The sequence below is a fragment of the Heliangelus exortis genome, chromosome 4, assembly GCF_036169615.1.
Source record: "Heliangelus exortis chromosome 4, bHelExo1.hap1, whole genome shotgun sequence".
Classification (NCBI taxonomy): Eukaryota; Metazoa; Chordata; class Aves; order Apodiformes; family Trochilidae; genus Heliangelus; species Heliangelus exortis.
Window position 1 is genome coordinate 40,715,110 of NC_092425.1, and position 24,588 is coordinate 40,739,697.

Consider the following 24,588-nt stretch of genomic DNA (forward strand, 5'->3'; position numbering starts at 1 on the left):
TAAAAGTAACATTTGAAGGATGCTGTTCTGCTGCCTTCAGGATTATATTAAGTACCCTGCTGCCAGGACAGCAATAAAACCCAATAACCCCAAAACTCCCTGAATACTGCCCCTTAAAATCCCACAGAACTAAAGAAACACTGACAGCAGAACTGCTCCTCTCAAATCCATTCCTAGGAAGTCCATGACACAACATTTCCTGAAGTTCCAGAAGGAAAAGTCACCCAGACCAGATGTTCCTTCAGAATGTGCCACTGCACACTGAAGAAATGCCTTGGAGATAAAAGTTAAGGTGAATTAATACATTTTTTTGTCACTGTCTCTGTTAAAAGAAATTCAAACCATAAGCAGGTGGCGAGGAGAAAACAGGGAGGCTGTGGAAAAATCTGTGGCTTTCAGTGACCTCAAATCTTCTAAAGAATTCTGATCATAAAAGGCATTACAGCTCTTCTTCCTCTAAGTTTTCCAATCATCTCCAACTACTTGCTAGGCCATAACTAATAAAACCCCTTTGTTTTTAAAAATGAGCAGTGCTTTTGTAACAATGGGGGGGGAAAAAAAAAAAAATCACATTGCTAAGATTGCTTTACCTTGGTTCATTTCTGCCAGGGTTTATTCTTTGCCATGCAGCTGATTTCTCCCCCCAGGATTTCAGCCTTTATTACTTGCTGCCAAGGTGTCTGACAAACAGCTTTCTGCTGTGGTAGCTGAGCTTGAGCCATCTGTTTTTTCTCTGGAGAGCCATGCCTTATTCATAGTGGCATTTTTCTGTTTCATCCCCTGGGGAATGGCACCTGCAGGCTGCTTTCTTATTTGACCCCAAAATCCATCATCACATCTCGACAACCAGTCCCTCCCCTTGGTGACCCAAAAAGCTCTGTGCTCTGCAGGCACCAGCCCATCCTTCATCCCTGACAGAAGAGGCCAAGGGGCTTCCTCCTGGATCCTGGGCAGCTTGCAGTCAGCCTTGGGGTTGGAGTTGGAGGAGCCAGCTGGAGGGATCTGAGAAGGAAAAAAAAAATAATTCATAACCTTGGGTGTCCTTCTCTGCATTGGGGCTGATTTCAGCTGTTGCATCCCATGTGCAGTGGGGCTGTGTCCTGCTCTCCTTGGGATTTAATTAAAGATAGATTAGAATCATCATGGTTAGAAAGGACCTTCAAGATCCTTGAGTCAAACCATCAGTTCTCCATCACCACAACCACCAAACCATCTCCTGAAGCACCAAATCTCCCTGGTTTTTGAACTCCTCCAGGGATGGTGACTCCACCATCTCCCTGACCCAATGCTTCACCCCTCTTTTGGGGAAGAAATTGTTCCCAATATCTAATCTGAACCTGTTATATCTATATAAATATATATAAATATATATAAATATATATAAATATATATAAATTAAATAAATAAATCCCTGAGTCTGCAAAGACCAGGTCAACCAAAGAGCCACTTGTCTTTTGCTCTTCCTAATGATTTTTCTTTTGGGAAAAGGATCATTGAGTCCAACCATCAGTTCTCCATCACCATAACCTCCAAATCACCTCCTGAAGCACCAAATCTCCCTGGTTTTTGAACACCTCCAGGGATGGTGACTCCACCATCTCCCTGTCCCAGTGTTTCACCCCTCTTTTGGGGAAGAAATTGTTCCCAGTATCTAATCTGAACCTGTTGTATCTATATAAATATATATAAATATATATAAATATATATAAATATATATAAATATATATATATAAATATATATAAACATATATAAATAAAATAAATAAATCCCTGAGTCTGCAAAGACCAGGTCAACCAAAGAGCCACTTGCCTTCTGCTCTCCCTAATGATTTTTCTTTTATGACAGTATTTTCATTGATTCTTTTTATATATGACTGCAATAAAGAAAATTATTGGGAAACTGGATTTCAACTGCCACATATATATCCCCAGGACTAAACAGCTGAAGGGCTTCACGTGGCATGGGAACTCTGAGCCACCATTTAATTGCATAATAAATTCCTTAACTAAAAGGAAATTTCAGTATCTTGCATGGGTTTTTTTAAACTATTAATGCCAAAGGCAGAGACTCTGCTTGTATTTGTTTTGTTACATTTTTTTTTTAATCCAAGACTACAAAGGCAATTCAGTAGAATAATATTTGTAACTACTCCAGCTAACTGGCTCCAGTAATTGCATCCTTGAATTTTGTTTCCATACAATTACAGAGAGGTTCTGTTGTCTCAGAGAGGGTGAAATCTCCTGCATGTTTAGTTTAGCAGCAGACTGTCACAAATGCAATTGCAATGGATCAGCTCTGTTCTTAACAGGATTCCTGCAGTTAATGGAAATTACTATAAAGAGCTTCAGGGCACAGGAATAATTGGATCACTAAAAAAAAAAAAAAAATAAATAAATAAATGGAGGAAAAAAAGGTAGGACAAGAACAATACAGTAATTTTTTTTTTTTTTTTGCAAAGATACAACAATTTTCAAGGATGGTTTTAAAAGAAGGTAAACTATGATGAAAATAAAACCTTTTAGTTATTGTAACAGGCCCAAAACCATTCTCAGACTGGGGAAAAAACACTGCATAATGAAAATTAGTATTTATTACTCTTTTTTAAACTAACACTCAACTGTGCATCTCTGGAACAATCATTTAAATATCTGTATGACCTATAAAATGACCACAAAGAATAACAGATTTCACTAAACTAAAAATGAGGAGAAATTTACTGACCTGGTAATTTTTCCCATGATTTTGTCTTAGTTCTTGATGCAAGGCTATGATCCTCTCTGGACTTGTTAATTTGTTTGGAGTGATGCAAGAGCTGCAGGTGCCATCCATTTCTTGCAGAGAGTTTACAGGTATGAACCCAGTCATCCCATTCCCTGTGACATCTGTCTCCTGATCCCCTGGCTGGCCACTGGCCTCTGAAATGTCTGTGGAAGGAGGCACCATCTGAAAGAGAAAATATCATTTTTAGGACATGGAAACTGTTTATTTTGCATTAATGGAAGCCACCTCGATGAATTTGTTACAATAAATATTCAAAGAAATGAGATGTAAATGAAGCACACTCAGCAAAATAAGAAAAGATAATGTAGCAATAATTTCATAGAATCATAGAATCACAGAATCATAGAATTAGCTGGGTTGGAAGGGACCTCATATTTTAAATATGAAGCATTCCTGTGTCTGCTTAAAAAGGAAGCCTGCATTCATCAAGTCTTCTCCAAAACAAAATAAAAATTCTAAGTCTTAATTACAGCCAAAATTTGTGCCTGCATGCTAAGGAAACCTGGGAAAAAAGGAGAAAAAAATGCTAATCTTAAAAATGGCATAATGTTAGGTCTCCTATTAAAGAGCCTCAATATTTCTAGCATCATTCATTCACACACATATTCTCCCACTCCAAAATACATAATAAATTAAGCTGAATTCACTTCCACAGTGCAACAGTTCAACTGCATGGACTTGAAAGCAGGCCCTCCTACCCTGAATAAAAATCATATTAACTCAGCTGGCCTTATTTCACCTGCAAATCAACTTTACCACCACAACAAACATCATCCTTCTTGAATACCTTCACTGAACTGAAGTAAAATTTAGAGAGAAATGGCAGTTGCTTAATTAATCACCTTTTCATAAGCTACAAGCATGTCCCTGAATATAAATGACTACCCCAGGACAGCAGCATTTTATCATCCAAATACAAATTTATAAAAGCTACAAGAGTAATGTAATGGATTTTTATTGCAATTGCATAGAAAAACAAGTTCAAGATCATTAATGACAGTTTCACCCTTTGGGTTTTTAAAAATTGTTATTTATTTGTTTCCAAAATCAATATATCTGATTGCAAGTTACCACTTCATTGCCATTAATCCTTTTGCAAAAGCTCCAGAAATAGAAATACCAGAAAGACACCAGGTCAGGAATCACTGATTTATAAAATACATTTAAAAAACCACAATTTGGTTAAAATAATATATTGGTTTTCCTCTGTACATCTTCAATGAGCACTAACTACATCTCTCATGTCCATTAAAAAACAGCAAAACCAAAGGATCCTGAAATGTCAGAGTGGTGTAGGATTGCTCTGATGACCCCCAAAAAAGAACATTTATAGACAATTCTATGATGGGATGAAGAAGAACACACAGTGCCAAGAACAGAAGTCTTTGCATGATGGGGCTTGGAGCATCCTGAGCTGGTGGGAGGTGTCCCTGCCCATGCAGGGGGTTGGGACTGGGTGAGCTTTAAGGTCCCTTCCAACCCAAACCATTCCATGATGAGGATCACCAGGTCCCATAGCCCTGGAGGTGACACTAAATCCCAGCTGCCCAATCCTGAAAAAGGTGATCACTCTCATCTGCTTGCAAAGTGAGCCTCCAAACTCCGGGGCCCCCTCAAATATGTGTCTTAGGATTCTTAAGTCAACCAACACTCCAGTTTTCTGGAGAGTGGTGCTGAACGGTGCTGATCCAGTTGGCGGCCGCTCACCAGCGGTGTCCCCAGGGATCAGTGTTGGGCCCAGTTCTGTTTAATATCTTTATTGATGATTTAGATGAGGGGATTGAGTCCATCATCAGCAAATTTGCAGATGACACTAAGCTGGGGGGAGTGTGGATCAGCTGGAAGGCAGGAGGGCTCTGCAGAGGGACCTGGAGAGACTGGAGAGTTGGGCTGATCCCAACGGGATGAGGTTCAACAAGGCCAAGTGCCGGGTCCTGCACTTTGGCCACAACAACCCCATGGGGAGCTCCAGGCTGGGCACAGAGTGGCAGAAAGGGAGCTGGGAGTCTGGATTGCCAGGAAGCTGAAGAGGAGCCAGCAGTGTGCCCAGGTGGCCAAGAAGGCCAATGGCATCCTGGGCTGGCTCAGGAACAGCGTGGCCAGCAGGTCCAGGGAAGGGATTCTGCCCCTGTGCTCAGCCCTGGGGAGGCCACAGCTTGAGTCCTGTGTCCAGTTCTGGGCCCCTCAGCTCAGGAAGGAGATTGAGGTGCTGGAGCAGGTCCAGAGAAGAGCAAGGAGGCTGGGAAGGGATCCAGCACAAGTCCTGTGAGGAAGGGCTGAGGGAGCTGGGGGTGTTGAGGCTGGAGAAGAGGAGGCTCAGGGGAGACCTCATCACTCTCTCCAACTCCCTGAAAGGAGGTTGGAGCCAGGGGGGGGTTGGGCTCTTTTCCCAGGCAACTCTCAGCAAGACAAGAGGGCACAAGAGGTCTCAAGTTGTGCCAGGGGAGGTTTAGGTTGGACATGAGAAAGAATTTCTTTCCAGAGAGGGTGATCAGCCATTGGAATGGGCTGCCCAGGGAAGGGGTGGATTCTCCATCCCTGGAGCTATTTCAAAAGAGCCTGGATGTGGCACTCAGTGCCATGGGCTGGGAACTGCAGCGGGAGTGGATCAAGGGTTGGACTTGATGAGCTCTGAGGTCCCTTCCAACCCAGCCAATTCTGTGATTCTGTGATTCAGCTTGCAGGGTGAGGAGGGTATGGGGGGTGCCTGTCTGGCTCCAGAGCCAGGGTGCTGCAGGACAGATCTTTCGTCAGGTCATGAGAGGATGGGAGCAGTAAACACAAGCAATCAATACCACCTTTCAAGCCATTTCACCTCCTGTTCCACCATGAGAAGAGGGAACCAGTGATGCTGACTTCTGGCCACTGGTCCCATTAAAAATAGGAAATGGAAGCAGGTTTGGCCAGCTCAGCCACCCTCCAGGAGCAGCTCCCACGTGGGTTGTTGACTTCAAGCTGAACAACAGAGCAGGGAAGAAGATGGTGACATCCAGGAGGTGAAGAACCACTCATAATTTATTTGGGGCACATAATTAAGATTGTTGCTCTTCCCTAAAAGAATTATTTCCTCTGCACTGAGTATAGGGACTTCCTGACACCAACATACAGCATCTGCTTGGGTGGAGTGGCTCTGATACCTAATAATATCCTAGCATCCCAGGCATGGGATGTGGGAAAGTGAAATGGGATGTCCCAAGTGAAAGTGAAATGGGATGTCCCAGGCATGGGATGTTGGGAAGTGAAAGCTCGAGTTCCCTTGTCAAGAGAGAAGTCAAAGAAAGCTCCAGAAGTCCTTGGTTTCTCAGCAAGGTTGTGAGTGAAGCATCTCCTCTGAACTCAGAAAAAGTGCTGCCTGGCTGAGAGCCATGGAGGGGTTAGAAAGGGCAGCCCTGAGATGTTCTGAGGCATGAAGAGATTGGATCTAAAATTATTTTATGAGAATTTCCTCACTGCAGGAAGCACAGTTAGAGCCAAGCCTGGTGATAGATGAGAGTTAGCAGGAGGAGAATCAGTTCTGAAGCTCAGTGACCCATCCAAAGGCAAATAAACCACTGTCCTCCTCCTAGGCAGGAGAGCTGTAAAGCTACCAGCAAAAAAAAAAAAAACCAACAAAACAAAAAAACAAAACAAAACAAAACAAAACAAAACAAAAAAAAAAACACCAAAAAAACCAAACCCAAACCACAAATCAAAGCAAATCACCCTGTCAAAGACTAAAGATCACATTTTCTATAGCACTACAGATGGAGCCAGGGAAAAATCCTGCTTTTTGTCTCAAAGCAAGACAGGGATTTCTTCCATCAGGTAATTATTCCCCTTTATTTATTTTTTTATGTATAACCATGGTTCTGTTTTGCTTTGATATATTTTGCTTTCCTCCAAAGTCTTCACATATTATCCCTAGGAGGGAAGAAATTGTGATATTCCACCAAGCCTGAAGAAGGGGAAACTTGCATACTGCCAGGATCCAGAAAGCACTGACATAAAAAAACCCCTAAGCTTAATCAGAAAAAAGAATAAAACGTTTTAAGTCACCTGGATACTTCTAATTGCAGGTTTTGTCTTCACCTAAATTCTAAAATGCATTAAAAAATAAATGAAAGTGAGTTTTTAAAGTTTTTTTCATCATGGCTGTTATTCCATCTGTACTTACTGCTCTAGACAAACCCACAGTGTTGTTCATGAATTAGAGCAAAAACCATTGATAAAATATCTTTACTATGAATGCAGTCAGGAAACAGATCTCAATCTTTATCAACCAAACCCATTTTACTTGAAAATGACACCAATCTCCTCAGGCACCACAAATTTTTGAGCTAACCTCTGTGGAGCCAGCCCTCAATAATTATTGAACAGCTTTAGCAGGGATTTCACAGGAAAGGCCAGGATGCTCTGAACTCTTTTTTGGGTTTTTTTTATACCCTTCAGTATTTTTAATCTTTCTGAAAGTGAAAAATAACCTCTTCTCAGCAATGGCTTCTATTCTTTAAAAAAAAACTAAACTAAACTAAATAACAATTACCAACTCTTCTCTTCTATTCTCTTGGAATTCCAATGGTTCTCCTGGTCCCCTTCACAACCAGTGGATCCCAGTTTCTCCAGATACCTGACATGGGCAGGATTCCTCCTTCTAAGTGTCTTTCTCTCTCCAATAACCACTAAAAGAAAGGCCATGGATGTGCTCAGCTGGAATACAGACATTAAGTGGGAAATATCTCTTGCTCTCAGTGTCAGAAAAGCTGCTGATCTCACCAGCTGCACACAAACCATTCTAAGGAGAGCATCACAGAATGTTATTGCAGGCCTGTTTCCTTCAAATAGGATTCACAGGGAAATAATAATGTTTTTTTTTTAAAGAAGTTAATAGAAATAGGAAAAAGAAAAAAAGAAAAAAAAGGAAAAGGAAAATAAAAAGGAAAAGAAAAAGGAAAAAAAAAAGAAAAAAAAAAGGAAAAGAAAAAGATAAAGAAAAAGAAAAAGAGAAATAAAAATAAAAATAAAAGGAAAAGGAAAAGGAGAAAGAGAAAGAGAGAGAGAGAGAAGGAGAAGGAGAAAGAGAAGGAGAAGGAGAAAGAGAAGGGGAAAGAGAAGGAGAAAGAAGGAGAAAGAGAAGGAGAAAGAAGGAGAAAGAGAAAGAGAAAGAGAAAGAGAAAGAGAAAGAGAAAGAGAAAGAGAAAAAGAGAAAAGGGAAAAGGAAAAGGAAAAGAAAAAGAAAAAGGAAAAGAAAAAGGAAAAGAAAAAGGAAAAGAAAAAGGAAAAGAAAAAGGAAAAGAAAAAGAAAAAGGAAAAGAAAAAGAAAAAAAAGAAAAAGGAGAAAGAGAAGAAGAAACAGAAAAAGAAACAGAAAAAGAAAAAGAAAAAGAAAAAGAAAAAAAGAGAAAAAGAAAAAGGAAAAGAAAAAGAAAAAGAAGAAACAGAAAAAGAAAAAGAAAAAAAAGAAAAAGGAGAAAGAGAAGAAGAAACAGAAAAAGAAACAGAAAAAGAAACAGAAAAAGAAACAGAAAAAGAAACAGAAAAAGAAACAGAAAAAGAAAAAAAGGAAAAGGAAAAGGAAAAGGAAAAGGAAAAGGAAAAGGAAAAGGAAACAAACCCAAACCAAACCAAACCAAAAAAAAGGGCTTGTTGTACCAAAAAGTATTTTAGAAAAAAACCCCTGACACAAAAGGATTAAGATATCCTGTTTTGCACATTTATTCCATATTCTGTAAAAGAAATCATTCACTACACCAGACACATCCTTTGCCTGGAGCTTAACCACCCATAAGGTTTAAGATGAGTCAATAAAAAGCACTTCCATTTATCCCAACACTTCTTGCACAAAAACCCACTCAGCCTGAGAAAAGGGGGAAATGGCCACGGTGCTTTCAGACCCATGATGGAAAGAATTTACAAAATGTAGCATCAAGTCAAAGCCTTCCAGCAAGGAGAAATTAAAGCAAAGAAATAAAGCAGCATTATCCATTACAGCCATCAGACAGAGGCTGTTGACACAAAACCAGGCCAGGATGTCTCAGGTTTTTGAGGGAAAGGCTTGAACATACTCATGGTTTCTCCACACACAACCCAAAAGGGAAGAAAAGGCCCCAAAATACTGCAGAGCTGGGATGAGCTGATGTGAAGGGTAATCAAAGCTCTCTTGCTCCTCTGTGTGGTTCTCTAATAGAACCAAAGCAGCCTCATGTTCAAGCACATCAAAATCTGATCCCAATGAGTCCCTTCCAACTCAGCATGTTCTCTAATTATATGATTTTTATGATTCTAATTCAGTACAGGAAGTTTAAAACCAAAGGGATGCATCACATGAATATGAAATGGTCCCTCTCCTTTGTGACTGGAAGTATTAAATGAGGAGTTTAATTAGGAGTTTCATTTAATTAGGAGAAAACACTGGGATGTTTTCTCACTGAAATGTTTTCCATTGGAAAATTGATCCATAGTAACTTAAACTCTTCATGGCAACATCCAGACTTTTCCTTGGCAAGAAAGTTTTCCCCTGTCTCCCATGGAATTACTTATCAGAGCCCAGAATGATCCAAAGCTCAGTGGTTCTGTTCTCTGCAGGATCCAAACCAACCAGGCTGGAATCCCAGGGTGCCCGAGCTGGACCTCTGGCCACTCCAGTGCTGCTTATTATGGGAAAGGGTTTGTGCTCCACTTAACATGAATAACCAAATATCTATTGAAGCAGGGACCTGAATGTGGGGCTCCTACACTGCAAATGTACTCTCTGGCCACCAGGATACAGATTCAGCCTCATTCTCTCCTCTTGGAGCTGCTGAGTTTTGCTGTAATTGGAGATTTAGGGAGACAGGGTGAACGTGCACCGTATTTTGATATATTGGGAAGCTTTGAATCATAGAATCCTAGAATCCTAGAATCCTAGGGGTTGGAAGGGACCTGGAAAGATCATCTAGTCCAACCCCCCCTGCCAGAGCAGGGCCCCCTAGAGTACATCCCCTAGGAACGTGTCCAGGGGGGTTTTGAATGTCTCCAGTGAAGGAGACTCCACAACCCCCCTGGGCAGCCTGTTCCAGGGCTCCGTCACCCTTACAGTAAAAAAATTTTTTCTGATATTCAACTTGAACCTCCTATGCTCCAATTTACACCCATTACCCCTTGTCCTATCACTGGTCACCACTGAGAAAAGCCTAACTCCATCTCCCTGACACTCACCCCTTACATATTTGAAAACATTGATGAGGTCACCCCTCAGTCTCCTTTTCTCCAAACTAAAGAGACCCAGCTCCCTCAGCCTTTCCTCATAAGGGAGATGTTCCACTCCCTTAATCATCTCAGTAGCTCTGTGCTGGACTCTTTCAAGCACTTCCCTGTCCTTCTTGAACTGAGGGGCCCAGAACTGGACACAATACTCCAGGTGTGGCCTCACCAATGCAGAATAGAGGGGGAGGAGAACCTCTCTTGACCTCCTAACCACACCCTTTCTAATGCACCCCAGGATGCCATTGGCCTTCTTGGCCACAAGGGCACATTGCTGGCTCATGGGCATCTTCTTGTCTACCAGGACCCCCAGGTCTCTTTCACCTACACTGCTCTCCAGCAGCTCAGCCCCCAACCTATACTGGGACATCGTGTTGTTCTTCCCCAAATGCAAAACTCTCCACTTCCCCTTGTTGAATTTCATCATGTTTCTCCCTGCCCAACTCTCCAGCCTGTCTAAGTCTCTCTGAATGGCAGCACAGCCTTCTGGTGTGTCAGCCACTCCTCCCAGCTTAGTGTCATCAGCAAACTTGCTGAGGGTACATTCTATACCCTCATCCAAGTCGTTGATGAAGATATTGAACAACACCGGTCCCAGTACCGACCCCTGAGGGACTCCACTGGTCACACACCTCCAACCAGATTCTGCCCCATTGACTACAACTCTCTGACTCCTTCCTTTCAACCACTTCCTGATCCACCTCACTACCTGATCACCAAACCCATACTTGATCAACTTATCTACAAGGATGCTGTGAGAGACGGTGTCAAATGCTTTACTGAAATCAAGATAAACCACATCTACCGCTCTTCCATCTAACGCTCATTTATCACAGCCATTTCTAAGAAAATCTGTGAAGGCACTGAAGGATTATGTCCCCTCTGACAGATGAGGGACTGAAGACTGTCACAGAGAAGACTGATTCTCAGGAAGACCCAGACTTGCCATATTCCAAGGAGATGCCAGATTCCTAAAGATCTTCCAACCACATCACCTCCTGCACTGCAGAGCTGCTCACTTCAGGATGGTGGCAGGTGGAGAGATGAAGGCAGGTAAAACCCATAGGAAAATTCAAAGCTTATAAAACCTTGCCTAATCAAGCACAGGTAGTAGGAGAAAAATAAAAAAATTATATTTATGAAACAGCAAACTCTCTTGTTTATTTTCCTAATTACTACAGTGCTGTTTTCACTGAAGATTCAATCTGTATTTTCATGAATACAGAACTAAATTATCTCTTACCACTGAGTGGCATCTTGCACCACCTAATAACACTAGAAGAAAACAGTTTCTTCAGAGTGATACAGATTAATACCCTGTGTGTAAAAATGTACAAAAACCAGACAAGTAATCCTGTAGATTTACTAGCCTGTATGCCCACTGTAAGCAGCTCTATTTCTCCTGATGAAAAATAATTGTCAATGTCATTGAAAAATAAACTATTTTTATGAACTTTTCTTTTTTACTTCAGCAACACAATGCACTTTAAACCAGTCTGAATCCATGCTCCATGTCCTGCTGGGCCAGGCTGCCACTTGCCCAAGGTTTTACAAATGCCTAAGGCAAAACATTTATTTTTTTTTCCCCCTTTCCAACCAGCAAGATCCTGCTTGATTATGCTGGCTGCAAATATTACCAAATATTGCTTGGTTGTTTTCACAGACTTTGCTTAAAATAGTGAGAGATGAAATGAAAGGGGAAAAAAATATCTTGCTTGAAGATCACTGCAGGGAATTCCTGGTTTTCCAGGTTGTCAGACTCAGATTATGCCCTTAATTATGTGCTAAAAAATGTTTTCAGGTAGGTGCCACCCCAAAACTACCAAGTTTACTGCCAGCATCCAAGCTGGTAATGATAATGCTGAACTGCACCAGGTGTAAGGCAAAGGGGATCCCAGTTGAACCAGTTTCCTCTTGCCAGTGAAACACAACTAACTCCCTGGTGGGTGTGAGTGTCCACTGAGCTGACTTAAATCTTCAGTGATTCATTCTATTGAATCATTCATTCTTTTTTTTTTTTTTAATTTTTTTTTTTTCCTGACTGTAATAAAGCATTTTGCTTGAAGTAAATTCAGAATTTGTTATTTCAATGTGCTGGTTAGATATTTTTGTCAAAGTACAGGTAAGAGTTTCTTGCTTTGAGTGCTGACACACTTGGTGCTAAGCTGCAGAAAAGTTGAATTTTGACCCAAACAGCAGTAGAGTCCACTGACTGCACAGAATCAGAGGGTTTTTGGGGTTGGAAGGGACCAACCCCCCTGCCAAAGCAAGATCACCTAGGGCAGCCACAAAAGAACCCATCCAGGTGGGTCTTGAAAGCCTCCAAAGAAGAAGACACCTCTGCTAAAGTTTGTGCCCTTTACCTCTGATGTAATATTTATATTAATTCTATAAATATCAATATTTTTATCACCTGAAGCAATATTTATATGAAGTGCTGAGGTACATAACTATCCAGTGAGCCTCACTAAGCACTTAAAAAAATATATAACCCCTGACAATACAAGAGTGGAAATGGGAGGATAGGAAGAGGTACAACCACTTACCTCTGAACCACACACTGATGTAAAAGCAGCTGTGTACTCTGCCAGGGTCATGTCATTCACCAACTTTTTCACCTCTTCATCCAATGCAGGATGAATAATTCCATGGCTGTGGAACTCAGCCTGCATCCTGGTAATGAAGCTGTTCCTTTCCTGACACTTTTGGGTGAGGCAAGCCAGCTTAGCCTATGGGACATGAACACAGACACTCATTTCCCTCCCTCTTGAGACCACAAGGTTGAATTTTGTGTCTGATGTGTAATTTCACATATTTTCACCTAAAGCTACAGCTTGCACTCCCATGTTTAGGCCATAGGTGCCTAGAAACCATGCTTGTAGGTCCTGCATCAGCTGGCAGGCAAACACAGTACCTTCAGAGGAGCTAGCATCAACTTCTCTTCACACTTCTTCTTCTGAAGTTCTTTTTCCTGAAAGGTTGAAAACCACTCTGCATTAATTATTCTAAAAGTCATCTCAATAGAAGGTTCAATAGCAGGTTTTTTGCTGTTTGCTTTAGACCTGACTTCCAAAGACAGGTGCTTTAGGATGCCCAGAGGTGACCTTATGGATCCCTCCCAATATCTGAAGGGGCTACAAGAAAGCTGAGGGAGGGCTTTTTGCATGAGTGTGTAGAGAGAGGACAAGGGGAAAGGGTCTCAAACTTGAAGAGTTTAAAATTATTATGCATAGGTGGGGGCTCTCAGCAGCAGAACTATGCTAACTGGTGACAATAAACCCCACACAATTTAAAGAAATTGTGATGAAGACACTCTTAATGTGTAACTCCAGCAGCTGGATCAAAAAACTTGAAAAACCCCAAACTCTATCAAAATTCTGTTTTGCTCTCTGTGTTTTCTGATAAAGTGCAACAAGAGAATGGGGAATGTTAAAAAAAAAGCCAAGGAAGATGCTTTGTAAAGAAATGCAGCACCATTTTGCTTGCATTATACTTATGGGGATTATAGACTGCAGCCACCATTCTCTGCTCTCATCTTTCCCTCTCCCTGACCATCCAAGGCAGTTGACATCTTTTATTATTTTTTTTATTTATTATGTTTATTATCAGACATCAATCTGAAATCAGGGATATTCTTCTATGCCCACCAACCATTTCATTTATCCTCAGCCTCATTCCCAGGAAATGGGGACAGAAGACTATTTGGGTGCTCTCCCTTGAGAAGAAAGAAGTGGAATCTGAAGTCTGAGCTCAACTTTGGCCATCCACTTAAGCACAGAAAAAAACCATCTTGCATGTACCTTTCCAGCTAGCTGAGCCTGAAGGAGTTCCACTTCATCCTGCAAGTCATGAAAGTGATTTTGGAAGGCAGCTTGGTCCCTGAGCTGGGCTTTCAAGGTCAGCACTTGCTGCTGTAATCTCTTCTTGGCTATTTTATTCTCTTGCATTTCCTGGCCATCTTGCACTGGGAGCACAGGCTGGGGAACAAACACAAAGATTTTCAAATTAGATGTATTAAAAAGTTAAGGTGTTCTTGACTGAGCAAAATCAGGAGACAGACCTATCCTGTGCACCAGATAAAAAGTGGGATATAAAACATAGGACTTCATAACCCTATTAACCTCTAATATTTTGCACTAATCTTAAAATGTTTAGGAACAAGTTGTAAATCCCCTGTGAAAGCAGCTGCAGGATTGGAATTCATCAACTTCAGGGTAAATATTGTATTAGAATTATTCTGTATCTGAGAAATCCAGGGCACAGACAGGTTAAGTGACCAACCTGTGGTCACCCCATGAGTAAGGACAGAGTTCCAAAGTCCCCATCTCTTACTCCAACTGCTATGTACTATTCCCCTTGCTTTTCCACCTTTTTTTATCTAGAGTGAAAATTCCACTCTCCCATTTTTGTTTTGGAAGATTAAGAACACAAACTAATCAGATTTTAAGTGAAAAACAAAAAGGTATTTTAAAAGAAAACATTTATGGCATTAAAATGCAGTAATAGTGGTACTGAACCAGTGAAAAAAAAAGAGCTTCAAAATGTAACTTTTCCTCCCCCACAGTCCAATTTATTTCTTTTTTTTCCATTTCATGCACTCAGATGGAAAGGATTAGTGAAAGCTTTAGATTGATGGTCAGCATCAGAAGGTCAGCTCCTGGAAGTGGTATTATCAGATTAAATATGCAGCCCAAGAGGAAGGAAAATCTGAGGCTGAGCAAAGCCTTGTGAAAAACATTTGTGCCCTTGTGAATTTACCTGAAAAAATATCAAGTAGATCCACACACCTGCTCAAGATAACATGGTATATAAGCAAGTCTGAAAAGATTAAACATTTCAGTGATGAAGCTAAAAATTCCAGTCAGACACAGGATGTGCTGCAGTAAGACCACCTAACCTTCCAAAAAAAAAAAAATATGCAGGAAAATGGTTTAATTTTCATGGTTATTACCTTTGATAGAAGCAAGAGAAGAGTTTATATTCAGCAACACAGATAAAACCAGAAATATGATATTTTCATACTACTTTTCCCCTTGCTGCACAGCATCCAAGCAAATCAGGCTTCGTACCCAATTTTTTGGCTCCCTCTTGTGTTAAAAGAACAATAACAACTGTTAGACACACCAAGATTGCTCAGATCAGGGTTGCAATGATAAAAGCCTGAGGATGAATCTGAAACGTGGTCTTTTCCTCATTTCAGTTTCTTCTTTCCCCCATAAAAATATGTTGGATACACTCCCTAAGTGAGGATGCTTCATGGAAAAAAGAGGTGGGGACACAATAATAATTTTAAAAAACTGCTTAAAAGTTAAAGATGGAGAGAATTTCTGTTTCTTTTGGCTGCTGCTGACCTGATGGAAGTTTTCTGTAATTTCAAAGCACAAGGGAGGCTCCCAAGGGTCATTTGGGAGCTGTGTCAGGTGCCCCAGACAACAGCATCCATGGGTTGTGTAGTCAAGCTGCAGAAGGGTCAAGGATCCAGCAGCTGGGACAGGGGAATATCCAAAGAACAGCTAGACCCAAAACTTAGCATTTAACACCCTGAATTCTCTGGAAAACCTGGCAAGCTCTCTGGTGTTTGAAGTTGTGCCTAAATATTAAAAAAAAAAAATAATTAAAAAACGTTGTTCCTCTTCTTTTGGGCTCGTCTGAAAACTCAATGAGAAAATGAGAGGGAAATGTGACTTTTTGGCTACAGGATCTGACAGGATCCAGCACTTCAGTTTGGAAGCCTGACACTTTATTTACTCTGCATTTCAGCCAAAATTCTTGTACTCATTTTCAAAGCTGTGAATAGCACCCTGCTCTCTCCCTCCTCACCCTCATACTTCTACTACAGCCCCACAGCTCAGAAAGGCACAGAAAATGTCCTTAAATGTTCTGATGTTAAATGGTCCTTTCTCTGCAAGCAACACCACTGAAACCAAGAGTCTTAAGAGTCCTCCACCCTGTCTTTATATTTTCCAAAGCCATGTTTATCTATCTATCCATCAATCCATCTCTCTATCTCATCATTCAAACTAAATTTGCAAATACTGCAGCCTCCCACTTTTCCCAGCTGATAAAAGTTGCATATTTCTTCTCCACATTTTACCTGTCAAGGAGGACAGAAAAAGCTTCAAGTCTAGCTGAGAAGTTGCTTTACAAAAGCTGCTTCCAGGAGATTATTCAATAATTAAAATTCTATCCATTAAAACTCCTGATTTGTGGGGGAAAAGCATAAAAACTTTCTCAAGATCAGAACCACCTGAACTTTCAGATCTATTTCCAGTAAGTCTAAGAGATGTTTCTGCACACAAAACACTCCCTCCAAAGGTTGCTTTTCTCAATACCATTAATTTGCAGGCTTGTTTTCCAGGCATTTTGTCCCCAACTTCTTGTTTTAGATGGTTGAATTCTGCCAGAACCTGTGTCAAACGAGTTTGGGTTTCTTCATATCTTGTTTCAGCAAAGCCAAGCTCTGTGTACCATTTCTGAGCCTAAGGGGGAGAATAAAAAAGCAAAATGAGTCCAATCAGTCCAGCACTGGTTCCATTTCTCAATACCATTTCACAATCATAGACTTGAGTCTGAGCTCCACAGCACAGGTTTTAAATTGTAAATTGATTAAAATAAATGGGATTACAGAATGAACAATAATGTTATTATCAGACTCTTAAAATTAAGTCCTGTAGAAACTTATCTCACTAGAGCTATGGAGAAAAACAGATTAATTTTTAAACTGATTTCTAAAATGGAAGATAAACTTTGAGTGTCCTCAATAAAGCTGAAATAATAATGATGATGATGATGATAATAATTTTAAAAATCAAACAGAAAGTGAGATTTTATTATCTAGGGGAAATGAAAAATCTTCCTGAGACGTGTCAAAAATGAAAAATGCAAAGAAGGAAAAAACCTCACCTCTGTATTTCTTCCAGGCTGGATTTTCTCAGCTTATACACAACTGTAGTTTTCAAAATGAAAGAAAAAACAAGTACCAAGAAAAAAAAAACTAACAACCCACTCAGAAATCAGCTGCTTGCCTGACAAGCAACCTCCTGCCCTCAGACACAAGATCATTGCTGATCTCTTCTGAAAGCAAAGTCTTCACATTCTTCTAAGTAAAGTGAAGGAGGTGTACTTGTGGCCAAGAAGGCCAATGGCATCCTGGGGTGCATTAGAAAGGGGGTGGTTAGGAGGTCAAGAGAGGTTCTCCTCCCCCTCTATTCTGCATTGGTGAGGCCACACCTGGAGTATTGTGTCCAGTTCTGGGCCCCTCAGTTCAAGAAGGACAGGGAAGTGCTTGAAAGAGTCCAGCACAGAGCTACTGAGATGATTAAGGGAGTGGAACATCTCCCTTATGAGGAAAGGCTGAGGGAGCTGGGTCTCTTTAGTTTGGAGAAAAGGAGACTGAGGGGTGACCTCATCAATGTTTTCAAATATGTAAGGGGTGAGTGTCAGGGAGATGGAGTTAGGCTTTTCTCAGTGGTGACCAGTGATAGGACAAGGGGTAATGGGTGTAAATTGGAGCATAGGAGGTTCAAGTTGAATATCAGAAAAAATTTTTTTACTGTAAGGGTGACGGAGCCCTGGAACAGGCTGCCCAGGGGGGTTGTGGAGTCTCCTTCACTGGAGACATTCAAAACCCACCTGGACACGTTCCTAGGGGATGTACTCTAGGGGGCCCTGCTCTGGCAGGGGGGGTTGGACTAGATGATCTTTCCAGGTCCCTTCCAACACCTATGATTCTATGATTCTATGATAACACACAACTTCCTTGTAACACACCAAAGGATAAGAAGGATCCAAGTTAAGAAGTGTTTAAAAATTAAGTAAAAATCAAATTCTCTCTTCATGTTCCCATTACAAGGCCAGGAATGTTGCCTCACCATCCATCACTTCCATTAAGAACAATTTATTCACTGACAGGGTTGTCAGACTCTGGAACAGGGCAATGATGGAGCCACCATCCCTGGAGGGATTTAAGAGTTGTCCAGACACAGTACTTGAGGATATGGCTCAGCTAAAGCCCTGTCACTGTTGGATTATGGTTGGACTCAATGATCTTGAAGGTTTTTTCCAACCAAGGTGATTCTGTGATCACTCATCCAAATATCCCCTTCCTTCTAAGACCTGAAATCAGGTCTCAGAAAGCTGCTGTTGAAGGAAAACTTTTTCTACACCCCCTGTGGATCCTCCTACTGCTCTTTGGTGTGCTCAGCACACTTCTTAGTGCTGGTGGCAGCACCCTGAGTGATGCCTGCATTGCAGGAAACAGCCCCATAAATCCCCACTTGCTACGTTCTGCTTGGAGAAGCACTGAGGGGAGATGGATCAATTTAAAAAAAAAACACAAACAAATCCAGGAATAGGAAAGCTGCATTTTGGAAAGGCACAATACTGCAGGCTGCCTCTGTTCATATGAAACTGCAGATTTACTTTGCAGAGGCACAAACAGCTCTCCTCACAGGTGCTGGGGTTTTCATGTTGATTACACAGGTGCCAAGCTCTGCACCATCATGGGAGAGTAGAAAAGCACCTCAAGGGGGGCAGGTGTCACATTATTTTGCTTCTCATCCCAAAACTACTTTGAATTCAGGTTTCCTTTCATCATTAAGTGCTTTCACTGCCTTTACTCCTTCTTCCTAGTGAGGGGGAAGAAGCAGAGAGGCCGAAATTGGTGACAAACCACAAGTTTATTCTTTGTGCCTTTACTGAACACTCATCAGAGAGTGCTGGAGGGATGCACCTTCATTTAAGTCCTGGTTAACCCCAAGTGACTGTGCAAGAAGTCAGCACTTCACTGAAAGATCAGAGAGGTGCATTTTGTTCTGCTGATTTTTTTTTTTTTTTAGATGGTGTTTTTGAGATTGTTAGATTTTTTTTTTCCTGTTGTTACACACAGGTTTTCTGTTCTGCAGATCAGAGGTCTGTCAAAGTTTTGTCAAATCCTGGCAGAAAACTGAACAGCCACATAAGGAAACCAGAAAGAAAACAAATCATTTGCTCCTCAGAATGACACCTGAGAAGGAGGTTACCTCTTTTTTGGATTTCTCCAATTCCTTTTGCTGTTTTTCCAGTTCCTCTTTTGCCTTTTCAACCTGCTTTTTCATCATGCTGTAGCTTGCAAATGTCCTGCCCTAGATAAGCAACAGAAAGATGTGACTCTGACCCATACAAAATGGCACTCAAGTTTTTAAAGACCAATATATGGTTCCCTTCTGCCTGTATTACTAAGAACTTTTCCATAAAATCAAGATGCCAGAGGTAAATCTTTTCCTGTCAAAGCAATATTCTGCTTTTACAACAACATAGTTACCTCCATGGAAATTCCCTGTGCTACAGGATGAGTGGCTACCAAGGGAAAACATGGACAAGAAATCCTCCAACAGTGAAGATCCTGTCTTTGGGCATGGTTCATAAAAATCAAAACAGTAGACAAAAAGTTCTTTATCAGTCAGTAAGTGAACATGTGCCTATTTTTCACTACAACATGATTGTTTCACAACCCTGAATATTTCACCATTGTAACAGAAAGTTTTGGAAATTAATTTGCTCTACCAGAAGCTTTTCTCTTGCAAGAAGAAAAATAATTTAAAAAAAGCTTGAACAACACCATCTTTAAAATATTATTTTTGACTCTGTAGCTTGCTGTACCATGTTAAACATGTTACAACAGCCAATACAATATTCAGAAAAAAACCCTAATATTTTCCCTTCTATTTCAAATTTAACTTTAGCACCTCAGATATCCAGCAGGTGGGATACCCAGCACATTTTATATATTAAAAAATTTATTTGGCTGTGTTCTCCAAATGGCATTTATAGCTCCCCCTTTCTTTAGAAGATCCTACTTGATAATATCCCTCATGAGTGTGATTTACCTCTTTTCCAGGGAAATAGTCTGAGGTGTCTATAACCAGGGCTTCTTCTTCAGTCTGAGCTGCTTTAGACACTGCTTCAACTTTCTTTGGCTTAAGAGCACAATGTTGACTTTCTTCTTTTTGTTTTACTGTCCTTTCCTTTGTTCCCAAACTTTTATTTTTTATCAGCTCTTCACGGGTGAAACCCAAAGAAGTCATAAACTCCTTCAGTTTGCTGTTTTCTGAAATAAAGTTGATATTTGCTTTCTGAAACTCATCAAGCTGCTCTGAAGTTTCTCTCTTGATTTTGTCCATTTCTCTTTTCAGTACATCTTTTTCCTCCTGTAAAGCAGAAATAGTTTGGTAACAGCTGGTTTTGCACTCTTGAAGTTCTGAAATTAAAGTCCTGTATTTGTCTTTTTCACACGTTACCTCTGCCAAACATCCCAATAAAGTTTCTTTTTCCCCTTCCAGAAGAGCTATTCTTTGTAAATTTTCCTCTCTCTCTTGTATTAATTCATTATATTTTGCTACAGAGTTCTCCTTGTCTTGTAATAATTTAGCAATTTCTGTGGAGCATCTGCTTCTTTCTTCTTTCAGGTCAGAAAGCAGCTGGAGACACCTCATTTTCCTTCCATCCAGGGATGAAACACTCCTGGGAAGTTTTTTTGATGCAATTGTCACTGAGCCTTTTTCAGAATTTCTAGTTTTCTCTTCAACACACGAGAGCTTCTTACAGAAGGTTTCAACAAAAAATATTCCTGGCTTCACTGTGTTTTCTTCTGCTAAGTTAGTGAAACAGCCACCAGCAATTTCTTTCTCATTAACTAAGTTTTGGAAGGAAGCTTCATCGACCTCTAAAATGTACTGAAAATAAGCATCCATCTCCTCTTCCAGGGCACACATCACCTCAGTGTATCTCTCATTCTCCTGTTGTAAAACCCAGATTTTTTCAGAGTACTTTTCATTCTCCTGCATCAGCAGAGCTATCCTCTCAGAACACACAGCCACCACTTTTTCCAGTGCTTTTATTTTCCCATTCCATTCCTTACCAGCTTCCAGGGCTGCCAGATGACAGAAACTCTCATAAAAACTGCTCCCTGGCAGGAAGATTTTGCTTAAAGACAATAAATTTGCTGGACACCTCTCTTCCTCTGAGCACAAAAAATTCTGGGAGTATGAACACTGCATGGTTTTAGCAGCTCTTTTTTGACATGATAAAATCTTCTCTTTTGGTTCATATAGTTTCAAGGGCTGGTCTTTCCCCTTTTTCAGGCCCATAGTGCTGGAAGGGTTGGTTTGCTGAGTTGGTTTCTGATGTGGCTCTCCTTCCCCCTCCACTTTGATTATGATTTCTCCATTTTTTACCCCATTCCCATGAGAGATGCAGATTTCTGAGAGGTTTCCTTGTTCCTCCATTAGTCCAGGGCTCCCTTCAAAATGCTTCTTTAAGTTTTTAAAACCAACAGATAACTTTCTGTCATCCTGTGAGCCACCTGGGCTGTCTTTGGCTTCCATTCCTTCCTTCCCAGGATGGCTCAATTCAGTTTTAAATAAAACTTCACTATTTTCCTCAGCAGCACAGCTCACCTCTTGTGGTTGGGCTTTCTCATCCTCTATTTCTTCTATTTTAGCCTTTCCAATTAAGTTTTTTTTGGGATACTTCCCATTACCCGTGACTTTATCCAAACATTTATTTTCACTTGTGCTTCTGGCCAGAATCTGCTTCTTCTCCCAATGTTTTCCCACGTTGTCTTTTTCTGGGGATGATGTGAATATTCCAGACAGAGTGCAAGGTGTCTTTCTATGAAGATGTGGAGAAGCTTTGTCACCAAATCCTCCTTCTGCACCAAGACAGAGGCCATCAGAGCAAAGATCAGGATTTCCCTCACAGAAATCCAAGCTCCTCACTCCCCCCATGGTGGGGACAGATGATGGGTGGAAGTTTCCAGGTTCTACCAAGGTCAGGAGGAGCTTCTTCCTCATCAAAGCTTCAACCACAGAAAGAGGGAACCTCTTTCCTGGTAATTCTATAGCTTTTTCCCTTAAGAGACAGAAGCTTTCTTCACCTTGGGTTTCCTTTTCATTAGTTAACTTCTCAGAGCAAGGGGGAAGAAGTCTGGCTGCACCATAACTTGGGGTACACCTGAACAAAGAGGAACTATCTTCTGGAATACCTGCTCTCTTTGTTCCAAGGGTGACCTAAGAGCAAAAAAGAAATGTTTCACACTGAAAAACATAAGGTAAGATACATCATTTTTGTGTTGTTAACATAATTAATTTTTCACTTCAGCCGTAAAATAATTGAAATAATGGAAAGCATCTCCATATCAAGAGTTTTCAAATTATGTAAAAATTTCTAATGAGAGTAATGATTGGAATAAGGTAAAAATAAGTTGGTAATTTTCCCAGAACACATCTATTTTCATCTTGAATAACATCCTTATTAACTGCAATTCAACTTTTACATCAGTCTTTAAATACACCAACTCTTCATTTTATCTCAAAAATCACTGTACACAAATCTAGGAAGAATAATGGTAAATTGTCTTCTCACCTGCTCAACCTCAGCTAGACCAGTAACTCCTGCAAAGGAACTGGAATTGTGCTCCAAACCCAGTAGAGGTTCTGCTGGTAGCTCCTCCATCTGCTTTTCCTCATCACAGCTCCAACCTGGTGGTTCTGGTATGGTAAAGCACTTTGAACATAAACCCCAAAACTCCCTTCTACATCTCACTAATGATGCAGAATCTTCACAAGAAAACATAAATATTAAGCTCTAAAACAAGGCTTATTTGGGGTCTCCCTCCAAGTTCTCAAAGCATTAAAAAATTGGATAGATCTCAGCCCAGCAGGGAGATGAAAATCCAGGGGTTAAACTCCCAGGTTAAAACCACTCAGTGGAGGTCTGCAGCTGAATAAGCTGAAATCTGCTCTCCAATTTCCACTGATTTGTGGTGGAAGAATTTACCTGATATAATTTGCAAAAAGATCAGAGCTTTCACACTGATTGGTCTAAAAACCAAAGCTGCTTGCTGCACAGCATCCCCAAAGGCCACACCAAGGACATTCCTCCTCTCTGTAGCTTCTTGGAAGTTCTAGGATTTCCTGAGAAAGCTCCTAGCCAAATGCTAGTACCATGCTGGCAAATAGTTGTTGCTTCAAACTTCCTAAAATATGCTTTCCAGAGTAGATTTTTTAGAAGGTTTTATCCCTCCCGAGTCGTGCACACCATGGGAATGAAATAATTTTACTGTAAAGTAAAAACTTGCAGCTTGTTTACATACCAGGCTCCTGAGCAGGCAGCAGCACAAGAGAAGTTTGGGTAGCTCTGCTTCTGAGGGAACCCAAGGCTGCTCCCCATTTTGTATTTGGAATATCATCCTGGATTAAATCTTTATCCTTAATGGAAAAAAAGGATGAGAAAAGGGAAAAAAAATTAAATTATCCAGGGTGTGTGATATTTAAAGCAGGCACATAAAGTTTCTCTGCAATTTCACATTCATAAGCCCCACTATTTCATTATAATTGCTATTATTTCACACAATTTTCTCATTCCCCAAACTTCTCCCTAATGTTTCCTTCATACTTTACAAAGTATTAAGAAGAAAATCTGAGTAATAAGCATATAATATGTCAGAGCACAGATGGAACACAATCAGAAACTAAATTATACACTCATGAACAAAGAGAAAAGAAAATCCAATCAAGTAGAGACTGAGACTAATAGTTCATTGCTCATCTACTAAGGCAGCTGTTCCTGGGTTGGAAGAACTCAAAGTGGAATAATAATTTCAAATAAAGGGGTTTTTTTTCCATTGATAATGTAATTGTGAATTTAGTATTCTGTTCTTCACATGTATCTTAATCCCCTGATTAAATCTGGAAATTGTGAGAACTTCTGGTGCAGAGCAAACCCACAGCAGCTGACATCTGACATCCACTGTGGTCCTTTTTAGTAAGCAGAAGACTCAGGTTTGAGTTTCCCAACAAAACACATAATTGAGGTGGTAGCCAAAACAGCTGCAGTGTGGAAAACACACCAACAATGTCCCTGTTATCTTCTTGCACTACTCTGCATCAAATATTTCCATGGAAAACCAATCTGGCCTTTTGGGGCTGAGCTACAGCACTGAAATGACCTGAGGATGGGAAAGGCAAGGACTGCAAAGTCTTCAGTCTGCAGAGAGGCAGAAAAAGCCACTTGATTTTCCACAGGGTCACAAGTGAGAATAATTTTGATTTCAGCCCAAGTCAGGTGCCCCATTAAAGTGTCCTCCTGAGAGATCTCAGCTGAGGGACATGACTGAAGGGGAAACCACACCACTTCCAAGGATTCTTCCTTCATTTTCTCACTCATGTGGAATTCCTTGAAACACACTCATCCCTTCCCCTGCAGATCTCCCTTTATTTCTTCCCATTTTTATTGATATATGGGTTCTGCCACAAGAAAAGTACACAGACTCCTGTAAAAGGTACAATTCTTGGACACCAGGAACATTATACTGTGAAATCAAGAGCTCAGCTGGGCTGTCAAAGCTGTAGGAAGGTGCCTGGGTTGGTGTTTCATACTTTTTCTTCATCAACACCTGAGATTTATGTGGCTACAGCCTCTCTGGGAGATGCAATTCACCTCTGCAGTACCTGAACAAACCACCTAATGGGATCTGGTATTATTGCATTAAGATGCAATAAGGATTGAGGCTAGTTCTGAAGAGTAACTGATGTGCTTGGTGTTTGCTG

General features: G+C 40.7%; 1 protein-coding gene across 1 annotated transcript; it reads right to left on the minus strand.

The window, feature by feature from the left end:
* Positions 1 to 651: 651 nt before the first annotated feature.
* LOC139796184 (early endosome antigen 1-like) lies at positions 652 to 23,205 on the minus strand. Its single transcript, XM_071743985.1, has 10 exons — positions 23,133 to 23,205; positions 22,403 to 22,527; positions 19,867 to 22,047; positions 19,021 to 19,122; positions 16,333 to 16,479; positions 13,801 to 13,977; positions 12,915 to 12,971; positions 12,547 to 12,729; positions 2,723 to 2,944; positions 652 to 1,002 (listed from the first exon to the last, which is right to left on the minus strand). Exons 2-10 carry the CDS (start codon positions 22,490 to 22,492, stop codon positions 652 to 654), a joined length of 3,510 nt encoding a protein of 1,169 aa, XP_071600086.1. The 5' UTR covers positions 22,493 to 22,527; positions 23,133 to 23,205.
* Between the last annotated feature and the right edge of the window lie 1,383 nt (positions 23,206 to 24,588).